At 36.1% G+C, this 14491-nt stretch overlaps 1 protein-coding gene across 1 annotated transcript; it reads right to left on the reverse strand.

The window, feature by feature from the left end:
- Positions 1-3209: 3209 nt before the first annotated feature.
- Positions 3210-14211, reverse strand: lrrn1 (leucine rich repeat neuronal 1). Its single transcript, XM_027146328.2, has 2 exons — positions 13699-14211; positions 3210-6061 (listed from the first exon to the last, which is right to left on the reverse strand). The coding sequence occupies exon 2, from the start codon at positions 5916-5918 to the stop codon at positions 3771-3773; it is 2148 nt and encodes a 715-aa protein (XP_027002129.1). The 5' UTR covers positions 5919-6061; positions 13699-14211; the 3' UTR covers positions 3210-3770.
- Between the last annotated feature and the right edge of the window lie 280 nt (positions 14212-14491).

A 14491-nucleotide genomic window follows, 5' to 3' on the forward strand; every position in this document is an offset into this window, starting at 1 on the left:
ACAAAAACTTTACCAAATTATCTATTTTATTTAACAGTTATGCAAAACTATAATAAGTACTATGCAGTGGCAGAAATGCCAACATTGCTAACAAGAAAATCTTAGCAGGCAAATAGAAAAAATTTACCACAACAAGCTCAACGCATGTTGGTGGAAATGATGGCTCCATGCTTACAGCATAAATCATAAACATAAGTTATTTAAACTAATATTTATTATGCTTGGATCTATAAGCAATCAGCTAAGTGTATAAGCTGACTTTGTACAATTGTTACAAAATTAACAGAAGCACATGTCTGGTCTGCAGTCCAGTCCATGTTAGATATTACACACGATAATAAACTGTCTACAACTGTAGTGAAAGATTTTTACTGTTAATAAACTCATTTTTTTTGTAGACATTTGTACATCTGAGCATCAGATACATTATAAAAATTGGTATTTACACTTTTATTACTTGCATGAAAGGAAAATATCACACTTGGGTGCCCAAAAATAAGAAAATTATGATGCTGTTTGTATTAAATGAAAATATTATATGGGTGACACACAACACATCTTACCCTGCACTTTTATTATGAATGACCTGTCTGATTCATTGATACAGAAATAAAGTGTCGGGGTGATTATATCTATGTCTTTTTCCTAGATGTGTGGAGTACAACAATAACAGCACATGTCCATGAGCATCTTCACTGGATGCTATTCATTATACAATGGAGAGTTCTGTCAATTTGTTTTTAACATGATGGTTACATTGCAGAAATTCCTGGCTGACTGTATAAGCAAATGTAGCTAGTGTACTGCACTGAGTTAAGCAAAATTGGCAAGGGCTGCATGAAAGATAACCCATTTATTTGACCAAATATTATAGAAATGACATCTAGCAGGGAAATATGCGTGTCAAGCATTTGGCCATAAATGTTCTGGATACCCAGAAAATAACAAGCCAAACATTTGGTATGGCCGTTAGTTAATAATTAGTGAAGCCTCAATTTATTAACAACTGGATAGAAGACATGAAGACAAATGAAAAAATAAGTTAGCAAAATGTTAATCTAGAAAAAAATTAAGACCATATAATGATAGTCAATAATAACAGAAACAGCTTTGTCCTGTATTCATTTCACTTCAGATAACTGCCTTTTCTTGAATATCTGAACAAATAAATAAAAAAACACAAACAAATAAAAACATAGCAATACGGAAAGCATAGTTTTTAGGTATCTCTATTTCCATAATTTTTAGGCAACAACTATAGGCATTGATACCTCTATAGTGACTATGGCAAAGTTTATGAAATGCCAGCATAACCTATACTGTAAAACTTTGCATAAAAATTCCTTGAAAAAATGAATTGCTTCTTTGCTTTGCTACAATCTAAACTCATGATTACTTTAGAGTGGGACTAGGATAAAAAGCAAAATCTAACCATGGCTTCTATATGCAGTAGACCACCAGGTGGCTTCCTTCCAGAACTGTTTTTATTTTTGTTTGTTTCCTCTCTGAGTTCTAACAGCATCATGAAAAAATATGATGGTACATCACATCCTCCCTATGACTGGCCTCACATGTGCAGCCTATGAAAGACCCCTGCTACATCATACAAATCCTCTGGCCGTTCTTATTAACCTGATTCACTCAGCTGGCTGGACTGCCCTCCACTTATACACATGTAACCTACTGTATAATTGCTTATGTACCAGAACATTTTATATCTGGAATTTGTTTAGGCAACATATCAAAGTGATCTGTAAAACTTCCTAAAGCATTAATTGGAAAATGTATTCCATGGACAGTGTTTAATATGAGTGCTGATACCTTTTTAATGGTAAATGATGGCTGCTCAAAGCGTTGCTATTCATCCCTGTAGAGAATAATAGATATTGAAGTGTGATGTTGGTCCTTATTCAATTACTCTATTGCTATTATACATTATTGGGGATGATAATTTATTAATCTATTAATACTGTACTCTACTGAGGTTATATCACTCAAGGTAATATAAGATATTTTTAGTGGGTACAGGATCAAGCTCTAGTTGCCCCATTGAAGCCTTGATGTGCCGTGTTCTCTGGTCACCTTTCTCCAGAATCCATCTTCTACAAGGTGGCCTTCAAGTGTAGAGATTGAGATGCAGCCATTGCAATAGTAAGTACATCAGGGTCTCTCTCCACATGTAAGGCAGCTGTACTAAGCTCCACGGTGCTTTGCAAGCCACATGACAGAGTCAGTGATGAATATAATTTAATGAAGACTAAATTTACCATGATGTGGCTGTACTTCACCACAGGCATTCTTAGACTACATCTGTGGACAGATTTACTTCTTGTATTCTAGGAAATTGGCATCTATAACCTATAACTAGTTCTGGAAAGAATGTACAGTACTCTGGTGGCAGTGGAACTAGACCACTCTGACAATAAGACTCCATGCAGAGAAGCAGAAAATGCTACTGATTCCTTAATTTTATCTATAGTATGTAAAAAAAAATATATAAATAAAAAAATGTAAAAATGTAGGACTATTTGTTTAAGTTCTAAATTAAAATGTAGCATTTATATAAAAAAAGAATAAAAATAAAATAAAATTATAGTTGATACAACATTACAGAACAATTGCTAACATCATTTAATAGACAGTATCTCAAGTCTAAATCATTTTGTCAGCTTACACTGTAGTCCATGGACAAAATTCTTAATATATTTTAGTGCACAACAGATAAACTGTTTTTTTTTTCTTACAAAAGAGAGAAAGGAACTTTACATTCTACATGAATACTGCCAAAGACATTTGTACAGTGTTTGATCAAACTTCTACAGCATCAACTGACCCAAAAATAATCTTTGACAATATCTGTGCTGTGCTATTAAAATATACTGAACATGAAAAAGCACAGCTACTAACATGTCTCAGGAACTAAACAAAGCTGCAACATTGAGCTAAGAGAAAAAAGTAATATGCTCTACTAAAATATATGAATCATTAGGCCATTTACACTGCCAATCAAAAGTTTTTGTATCCCCGATTAAACTTTTGCTTAAATTTGAAATGAAAATGAATTCATCTAAATTCTTTAGAATTAGAAAATCTAATAAATAGGTATAAATGAGCTGAGAAACATTAATAACATTTTGTTATACTGGGAAAAACTAAATCAAACAGGGAGAAAAGCCTGGATAAATCTAATTAGGCACTTGTAGTAGAGATGTTTGCATGATTGTTTTTTTTTTCTCCTGTCCACTCCTAAAGAAATTCTTACAATCCTACAGAAACCTTTTTATTTATTTTATTTTTTTTTGCGTAGACAATATTTCCATGAACTTAGATGTTTCTAAAATATATAAACAGTCATTTAAACCACAATTAAACTTCTTGCTTTCTCCTGAGAGCTTCATAACTCATTGCCTGCTCCCACCCACATAAAAATAAAAACCACCTGTTCCCACAGCTTATTTGGCTTCTTTCTGCAGGATCCTCATCTCAATGCTCACTTCAAATTGTAGCACAAGTTATAAAGGTTTACAGTTTTGCAGTATCTGGTTCACCAAACAAGTGCACATGCCTTTAAAAAAAGCATTATAATGAGGCAAAATGAAAATTTGTAATTTTGTAAAACTGGAATAAGACATCCCAAAAAAACTCTGCATGTTCAAAAACTTTTGACTGGCAGTGTGGTCGTTACCAATAAGCAAAGCGGAGAATAAACCCACTTTTGCACAAGTAAGTAAAACGTGTCTTTGTGCTCCAAAACAACAGTTTGATGGACTTCACCACATGTAGTAGCTTCTAGTTGTGTCAACCTGGCTTGTCTTTGGCTCCAAGGAGCCATCTTTGTCCTTTTCAGTGTCTACATCCCACAGATTGATGAGAGGAGGGTAGAGCTCATTAAGAGGAATGGAAGAGGTTTTCTGCATGTACTTTTTGAGGGAGTGGTGGTAATTTTTCCTTTTCCATCTCTTGGCAATATAGACAGAGATAAACCCCAGGCTGATGATAGCCAGAATTGTACCCATGACAGCAGCAAGAGCTGTGTTGGTGCCTTGGTCAGATATTTCCACAGCAAAAGTGGAATGTTTAGTTGTGACATTTACACAAGACTTTTGAGTCTGTTGGTGAATATTGGAAACTGAGAGACAGACCTCATATTCAGTAGCTGGTTGAAGGTGTGTCAGATTATACTCATGGACATCTACAGGGACTCTGGCTGTGTAGGTGATATGGGGGTTGTCAATCTTCATGGTGGCTGATGACCACTTCAGGTTAGAAGTCATTACATTGGAGTTTACCTTCCAGGACACCAGTACTGAGTGAGACTCTGTCTGTTTCACATAAATTTTCATAAGCTGAGTGCTGTCCAGGAGAGTGCCATTGACCCGGATTGCTGTTACCCGAGTGTCCGCGCCCTCTGTATTCTGTGCAACACAGGTGTAACGACCAGAATCATCCGCCTGAATGTTTGATATATGTAGTGTTCCAGCACTATTCAGATGGTACTTATCAGACACAGTATCCATCATGACCTTGTTACCTAATGGTGTCACCCAGTATATCTCTGGTTCAGGCTCCGCCATTGCACGACAGTCAAGGTCTATGGCCATGCCAATATCCAGGTTAAGATGGTTAGGGAAGGTGTCGTGGGATATCATTGGCAAGCACTGCTCAGCAGATTCATGTGAAAGTGCCTCTCTCATGCGCTGACCTCTGACCTCTGGTGGCATTGCACAGAACATTGAAAGAGGTTCCATAAATCGTACGGTTGTCTTATTTGAACTCATCCACTGGATAACACAGTCACACCGCAGTGGGTTGCTGTGAATGCTGATCTCCCGCAGGTTAGGTAAGGATTCTACTGTTGCCAGATAAACAGAGTTTAGAGCATTGTTGTTAAGCATGAGACTCTCAAGAGATGGAACATCACGGAACGCTAATCGGCTAATGTATGAGAGCTTAGGGTTATTGGTGGCCTCAAGTTTGGTCAATTCTGGGAGATTATCCAGAGCAAAATGATCAATAGAGACAAGCTCTCCCATGTTATTAATACCAAGTTCTTTAAGCCTTAACATATTTTTGAAATCCCCTTCCTGGATTTTGTGTATAGGGTTTTTGTTCAAATCCAAAAATTTCAGGTTTGGTAGTTTCTGTAGAGCATTTTGAGGAACATCCACAAGTTTATTATCATAGAAAGAGAGGCTCTCAAGATTGTCCAGTCCAACAAATGCATTGCCTGGTATATCAGTAAGTTCCATCCCTGCTAATACCAGACTTCTAAGGTTAACCAGAGGTTTAAAATTTAAATCTATTATACCAACCACAGGATTTTCTCCAATCATAAGGATCTCAAGGTTGGGGGTTGATTCAAACCAACGACTATCAATAGCTTTTAGTTTGTTGGAATTCAGGTGTAGCCTTAGCAAGTTGCGCAAACCAGCAAATGCATTAGAAGCAATGGAACTAATTTGATTGTGGTTTATATAAAGCTCTTGTAGGTTTGTAAGATCCTGAAGGCTAAAGTCAGGCATCTCAACAATCTGGTTCTCCTCCAGATGGAGCGTGGTGAGCTGGGACATGTTGGTTAGGCCTATATCTCGAATATTGGTAAAGTTGTTCTGGGAAAGATCCAGTTCAGTCAGGTTTAGCAACTGCTCCAGTTCCTCACTGGTCCTGGCAATGTAGTTACTCTGCAACAACAAAACTTGTGTGTCACTTGACAAATTTCCAGGGATGCGTGTAAGACGAAGGTCATTGCAGTCTACAGTTATAGCTTCCCTGTAGGTAGACTGAGGTGTGAACCACGGCCGGATTTCACATACACATAATTGAGGACACTCTGTAGCTTCAGCAGATGAAAATGTAAATAATGCCAGCAAAAAAATTAAGCAAGGCTGAGAAAGACAGTATGCAGTCACTATAGCCATTTTTAGCCACTCTGATCAAAAGTGGGCATGCATCAATCCTTTATCCTGTAAAAACGTCAGTGGCACAGAAATTCCAAGCAGTAGTTTCCCAGTTGGTTGTGTAGTCTCCAACACAGTCTAATATCAGGGCAGTGTAATTGGGTCTGGAAGCAAAAGAAAAAGGTTCTGTCAGGATACAACAATATGACATGGCAGGTTACATAAAATTAAAAGTTTCTATATATCGAAGAAAAACATTGACATGTGTGTGTGTGGGGGGGTGTGTGTGTGGGTGTGTGTGTGTGTGTGTGTGTGTGTAATATATTAATGTATGATACAGCCAAACGTATGAATCTGTTAATCGGACGGCACGAATTCTCTCGTGGTTTAATGAGCACGAATCCCCATAGACAAGTACCTAGATCTGAGAATAGTTAAGACACTTGTTTTTCTAGTAGGTTGACGGTTCATTCTATTTATCCAAATATCACATGCAGGTGGTTTTAAATGCCATGATCAAGCATCACCTGGTTAAATATGATGAATATTCATTATTACATAACTAAAGTTCAAATTCAGAATATACTGTTAAAGTGTGCATCAAGATTACAGCAAAAGCTCTAGCACTTTGGGACAGTGTTTAGTGAAATACAGTTGTGTTATTCATATCACAAAATAGCATTCAGCATTCTACAATATTCCCTGGATTCCTGCTGTAATATTCTTGCTGCAATGATTGACTCAGCATCAGCACCATATGGATCAGCAAATGTCCATGCTCACCATCCAGGTGCTTGGTCTGTGTAACACATGATAACACATGCAGGCCGTTTTTAGCTTACAAATTTAAACATAGGCTTGCATACAGTATTTTCTCCACTGACGCTTCAATATAGCCCTAGAGAGTTTATTTAAAATCACCTACTGGGTGGATCAGATTTTACCTAGAGAATTTTTTTCAAGCCTAGTGGAGCAAGGATTTATTTTATTACAGATGCATATTAAACAGAGAAACAATAATATAGGGAAAATGCAGAAATCTATTGGTTACAAATGGTTTAAAGATTGGCTTCTGGTATAAAGAGTTCAATAACCAAGAAATTAATGCTCAATTTGAAAGCAGTGCAACTAGCACATGTGCATGTCACTGGTGTAAAAATCCTGATTTGGTACCTAATGGGTGGACAAGACAAATGCATTCTCTTGTCACATCAGGCTACATGCTCCTGCCCAATGAATCATGTTTTATTATGTTATTTCATAAATTTCATCAAACTCTCTTTCAGTAGTTTCCAGCAAGCATTTGGCTACCGTATTCTACTGTGCTTTAGAGTGTCCCTTGAAAAAAAAAGCCCAAACTTGACCGAAATGCTTTTACAGTACACAGTGATTTACAATCAAAACTATATGGTTTAAAAATTAACTGATTTGCTCCTGCTTTCCTATCATTTACTCTTATGTAGCACAAGTACAGCACACATCAGAATACACAAAAATAATAGCTCACATGATGGATATGAAACTTGCTGCAAGAAGTGATCTTCATCCAAATGAAATGCTCTGTATAGTAAGTGTTTGTAGAAACCAAGGGGTATTCCTACAGTAGGAACCCTCTGTGATCTCTTTGGAGGGAAACCTATCAAAGTGTGTCTTTAAAGAGCAAAGGTCTACTGCATATGCCTTCTGTCATGTCGTCAAAATCTGTTTGCATCACTGAGCGGAAAACATCATGAAATAATCATAGCCAGGTCATGCATAGAATCTGTAAGATTGATGCTCTCTGGCCTGTTGCCAGTATTGCCAGGTCTTTTTTTCCTGTGAAGCTAGACTTCTTTTACACTAGACCTCTGCCTAGTGGCTTTGTTGTTGTTAATTATATGTTTTATTGTTTTTTGGGTTTTTTTTTTTTGCATGATGAGGATTGGATACGGTGTGTATAATACATCACTGAACATTTCACATTGCAACTGGAGGCATTTACAGAAATTCCTGTTTTTAAATAATACATGAACATAGAGTAAACATTATTTGTCAGTATTCTTGATGTACTTTAAAAGCAGTTTACTGTATAAATATTTAGGAGTGATTAGTCATTAGTTAATACTTGATGTGTGATAATGAAGAGTCTCTTTCTTTAGACAGGGTGCTTAATTTTTATGTCGGAACACACTTTGTAATATTTGGTTCTCACATGAAATGTTTAGCCAGAGAAAAAAAATTAACAAAAGCTCTATAAACAACAAATGACAACATGCAATCAAGCAAGACAAGGAGGCTGCCTCCACATACCCATTACTCATGATATCTATTAATTCAGAAAGCTTTCCTTTTTCATTAAAATTAGACGTTGTAGTCTACTTCTGTATGCAGTTTGGGTATGTGTGATTCAAAGAGGGTATCAGGCACTAAAATTGAGAATGTATTTTTTTTTTTGAGTGGTAAAACAGATACCTAATAGCTACTAACTGGCAAAAACAGCTGTCTGCACACTTGAACTCTTAACTGAGTTTCATGTTCCTTCATGAACTGAGTTTCATGTGCAGTCATGTTCACTATCTATAGACAGTCTTTTAAGTATCTATCTGGATTGTATCAAACAACAAATCACTGTCTGTTATTCTCACAATTTATCACGATATCTTCATAGTAGAGTTAATCTCAGATTTAGACCGTTACTTATCACAAAAGTGGTTAAAATTTTCACAGTCAGGCAAATGAAGAATAGTGATGTATTCTACTTCATCATACAGTTTTGGCATCAAATTTAACAATACAGAATATTTAAATATTTTGAACAAAAATATGGCAAAGAAACTACATATTGAACAACAACAATCATTTACAAATACCTTTAGTTTACCTATAGTTTTTAATAAGACACTATTTAGTATTTAATATTCCTCTTCTTCAGCAGTCATTGCTAATTCTGTTAAACTACAACAGTCTGGATCTCTAATACATACATTTCAAAAAACATAATAAAAAAACATGTTTTTATGGAATGGCAAAAGATAATAGACAATATTTATTTTATGCAATTGGCCTAGTGTGTATTGAAGTTTGGCCAAGATTTTGTAAGCATGGAGGTTGGATTTGCCTGGAAACGGGGGAAAAAAGCATTTTGTGTTCTGTTTGAACTTCAATCCAAACCTGTTAGCAGACACCGCAAGCATAAATTATGGTGACATAAAGTGGTTAAATCGCTGTTATATCTCTGCAACTCTAAATTATACTGTAAGTACTCTATAATATATTGCTGTCACTGGTCACCACATAAAAAAGGATATCTAAAACACCACTGTAAATATCTGTTCATATCATGCAGTCAATAGCAGAAGTGCAGAAACTGTCATTTTCACGTTTAGGGGCAAATGATTGTTTAAACCTTTTAAGCTTCATTAAGGCTGGTCTTAATGGATGGAGGCTGCTTGTGTAAAGTCCATTATCCTTTGTATCTTTCTAACTTAAATCATAATTGACAGCCATAAAAATCTGCTGGCGCCATCTGCCATTTGACTGTGAGACAAAATTCTGTCCCCCCTCAGGGGCGTGATGAGGGGGCATCACCTTGTTTCTGTCACACTGGCAAACTAAAAACAGACTGATAGTCTGAGAATTCACACTTTCTACATCACCCCCGCCCCTTTAATACTTAATGGCAATTGAAACAATGCAGCTAATTTAAGCTAGACAATTATAGCCGATCTCAACATACCTTTCATATATAAAGTGTTTCTTTTTGGTAAGATCTAGCCCCCATGAATGTATTCTGGCTGTGATCTGAGCTGTGGCATCAACACAATCCCAATTATATGTTCTTGGTTCTTGAATCCTACATGCCTGTGACTGATTTATTCAGAATTCTTTGACTGATAAACTCATGAATACTTTAATTGGCAATGGATTTTTTTTTCCAACAGCAGCATCAGGCTCTAAATGCATCCAAAATAAACTGTAAAACTATATTGTGAGCAATTGTCTATAGCGCTCCTAAAAATGAAGGCTATACATTTGGGCCTGTAATTCTTGTGATTTGGGTCAGAGCTCAGCACAGATGTATATTTTAAGATGTACATTCAAATTAAAATGAAGAGACTGTATTTTAACCTCATATTAATTCCAATATCCAATGTGTTGTAATTCATTACAATGTAAAAATACAATGCATCCAAATTGCAAAGCTTCAGTAGAATGGAACGTTTAAACATTTTGAAATCCACTCCAGACAAATTTGGTAAGTAATCTGCAAATCAGGATTATTTTCTGTCACACTGTCTACTATAACACATAGCAAGTAAAACCGCTTGTGCAAGACTGACTGGAATAAAAACACACCCCAAGCACTTTTTTAGCAAGTCAGTTGTGAATAGAATGGCAGATTGAGCTGTAAACTACACTGCAGTTATAGGGCAGAAAGGTGCAAAGGAATCATGGTTCTATATCCTCTAGTCAGGACCTAAAATAATGTTTCTATGGAAGCAGTATTTTTCCATGCCCGTGTAAACACTAATCCATGGAGGCAGAAATGCGTTGAGTTGAAAATAAAACACTGATACAAGAAAGCAAAAAAAAAAGAGAGAGAGAATGAAATCCAGGGAGGATCGACAGCACATCCTGAGCAAAAAAGGAAGTCACGCTAGAAGCTGATACCAGCATTCCAGAATGGTGTAGTTTGTGAAATGAATGTTAATGGAAATCTGTTCAGCATCCCAGTGGCTTAGCCATTGGGAATAAAGAAAACAGAACATCTATGTGTGATTCTCAAGACTTGTGCAACACCTATTAACACTTTAAAATATTAAATACTAGTATTATGTTTGGTAAGATTGTGCACTTGATAATTGAGTGTATTGTTATCTGAAATACACTTTAAAATTGAAAGTTATTGATTAAAATGACAGGGATCGTCACAGTTGGAGGGTAAAATGGAGAACAGGCAGACCCCAAGGGTTTAAATGTACCAAATCTAATTTCTTTTTCACAATATTAGTTTAGCTATTTTTTCCTCTAAATCAGGTCTACAATCCCTGGAGTCTTTAAACACATTATATAATACTGAAAATGTTAATAAATGCAAAGAGTCAGGATTCTATGATTAGGCTGTATTAAACCTGTTATGTTATTTGTAGGCAGTTGATAAACGCGACATCTCCTAAGATGAATTTTGTAATTATTTTCTTGAAGAACTGACCATGTCTCCAGATCTCCAGGATTATTCAATACATACTTTTTCAGTGAGATAATAAGTGAAGATAATTTGCAATGATAAATCCAAATAATATAGAAATAGCTGAAGGACCAACAACAAATATCAACATATTCCAGAGAAGACTTCACAAAATATAAACTGTAGGACTGCTGATAATGTACACTAAAGGATTTTTAAAATCCTCTTAGAAGAATTTTTTGTTTACTTAAGTAGGAAATACTGATTTTTTTTAGAGTTCTACATACTGTACAGGGCCATTAAGGATTCTCCCTCAAATAATCTGTGCTACACAATAAAACTAGAATGCTCCCCATATGTTTATAGAATGTATAATTATCTTATCTTATTTTAATAAATGGTGGTAATAATACTAGACTTGACTGTGCAATCATATGTCCTTGCCCGAATCATTCTGTTTGTGACACCTAGCAGGAAGACTTTGCAATCACATTACAGTGGCAGAATTAGTTAAACTACTGCTTTGCCTGTTCTAGCACAAGCTCAGAATGGAGCCTGTATTGTTGTTTCACTCATACACCCAGCTTTTAACATTTTGATGGGGTATTGTCTTGATTTTACTTTCTCTGCACAAGCCATTTTAATGATTAGGCACATACCTCTCATACAGTGGAAGAAGGACTCCTAGGACCCAGTCAGAGGAAAGAAGGTAGTAGGAGTCTGTCACTTGAATTTGAAATCTTAGGGATTTTTCCTTTATGAGGTTCCCAAAAAGTGTATATGGGTTGCTATACAATAGTGCTGATATCAATAAACTCTATCTATGTCTATACTAGGCCTGCATATTATAGTGTAAAACCACACTGCTGTCTATTTTGGGCTAAATGTAATACAATACTGTAGGTTTTAGGAGGAATGGCTGCTCTGCTTCTGTTTTTACTTTTCTCCATGTAGCACTTTTTCCTATGCCCATGTTCATCAGTATAACATATATGACATAGAAAACTGAACATTACATACACTGAATATATAATTTAAGTATCATCAAGGAAGCAGTCAAAGATGGCAGTATATTTTTTGTGATACAATGCAATGTGTGCAAAGCAGAGAGGTGTTCCATAGCAACACATTGCTGATGCATTGACATTGAAAAGGATTGCACCAAAATCCTATTGCATTCTTAGTGAAGTGAATACAGTAACAAAGCATCACTATGCTCATACTAATGTTCCATGAACAGCCAAATACATTCTAAAAGTAGTACAATGTGTGAAATGAAAAACTGATTTGACTATTCAAAATCTAAGTTTTGTTTCTCATTCATTTTGTTAAATTCGTTGTCAAATTGATTTACATGTGATGTAAATAAAGCATGAAATAATTGTTAGCTTTGGTCCAAAATTACTAAAATAATATTAATTGAGAGATTATTATGTAACCAATTGTTTTATTCCATTATATGCAAAAAAACAAAAAAACATGACTATATAGAATGTACCACAGTTTATCAGTCATATGGAATTGCTAGAAATACAGTAAGGTTGCCTTTCATTGCCCACGTTGTGTGCATTCTTGAATCTTCTTCCACACATTCTAACTTCTGTAAAGTATAATAACTCAGCAGCCCAGAAATAGAAACTCCCCAAAAATAGCTCAGAAAAAAAAATTATGCCCTCGGATATGTGAAATCTTTCACTTTTCTTATACAACCTGCAAAGCAACTTCCATGTGGAATTAAGACAGACAGTGTTTATATAAGCCCAGCTGCCTCAGGATGCCAATTTCATTAATATTCTTGTCACCGCCTCCCAGAAGTTGTGCAAGCTCTGCAGACGCAACAGCTGCAACTAGGCGGAGGCGCGTCCCTCAAGGACAATATGAACAACTCACAATCCTCCCTTATTATTATGCATCCTTTCCTTGCACTTAAACACGCCTTCCCACCATTTAACATGGTTTGGGTTACTACTCTTTCTTGTATCTCCCTATTTTTGAATAAGTTCTTGTATCTCCCTATTTTTGAATAAGGGGGCATCTGCTAGTGGCATCATATTTGGATGCAAATCACATTAGTAGTGAAGATCAAAGGTAACTACAATCAATGCATGGCTGTGAACTTGCATGAGAAAACCAATTCCTAAGCTCATGATGGATATGAGGATAAGGAAAATATACTGTATATATATATATATATATAGATATATATATATAGATATATAGATATATATATATATAGATATATATATACACACACACACACAGACACACACACACACACACACACACACACACATATATATATATATATATATATATATATATATATATATATATATATATATATATATATATATATATATATATATATATATATATATGTATATTCACCTATCTGATATTTGAGACCTGTAACATATTTGGTGTTAATAAGGTAATAAGGTCATCTTGGCTGTACTGCGATGCGCACAATTCCTACTGCAACGAACCTATTTGTTAATGTAAAGAAACCTCTAAGGATTTGGACCATTAAATGTATATTTTGTAGATTCTGTGTGCCTTAAATCTGACACTATATGCACACAAAGAACTAGTCTATTATTCATTAGAATATATGCATATACAGTAGGTTATTACCTCTTTGGCGTGCACGTCTCAGTTCACCGGCCTCCTCCTTCAGTGTCCTTCCAGACCGAAACGTCAACAAACAAGGGAAAAAATCCAGAAGATATGAGATATGAGACTTGTTTGTTTGTATCACGTTGCTCCTGAGATGCATACGAAGAGAAAGCTTCAGCAGTATGTCTTATTCGGGTACCGCTTCGTTGTGTCCACACGGATTCCCCGTAGAAAAGCGCATGGTCGGTTTAGTTTAAGAGCCACCGGTTGTCTGTGCACACTGGAAGCAGCACGCGCTACACGGAGAAAATAACGGGATCGAGCACCTGGCGCTGTCCTCGCGAGTCAGCTGATTCTGGCACACGCGATTGGCCGAGGGGAGCGCGAGCGGGACACCATCTGTTTCGCGAGAATGACTGGGATTCGAACAAAGACGCGCGGAGGGGAATAATGCCGAAAAGAGGGCAATATACTGAGACCGTCCTCCAAGCCTTCTGTCCCTACAAACCACCCCCCTGCTTCTTCTTTCCCCTTGTCGTTGTGATGGAAGACGCTGCGTGCTGTTTCAGTCCCCATGAGACACAGCATCTCTTTGTTTAGCTTTGAAAGCACTTTATACAGAAAAGTGTCCTCTAGTCTAACCCTGTTATTGATCCTCAGATTCATTCATTCATTCATTCATTCATTCATTTATGCACGCATTCATTCTCTTAATTTAATTTCATTATTGCAAACAATTATCACTTATTGAACTGTTCAAAAATGTAAGTAACAGGAGTCGGATTTATACTTATTGACAATGTTTATGGTA

This window comes from Tachysurus fulvidraco, chromosome 5, assembly GCF_022655615.1.
Source record: "Tachysurus fulvidraco isolate hzauxx_2018 chromosome 5, HZAU_PFXX_2.0, whole genome shotgun sequence".
Lineage (NCBI taxonomy): Eukaryota > Metazoa > Chordata > Actinopteri > Siluriformes > Bagridae > Tachysurus > Tachysurus fulvidraco.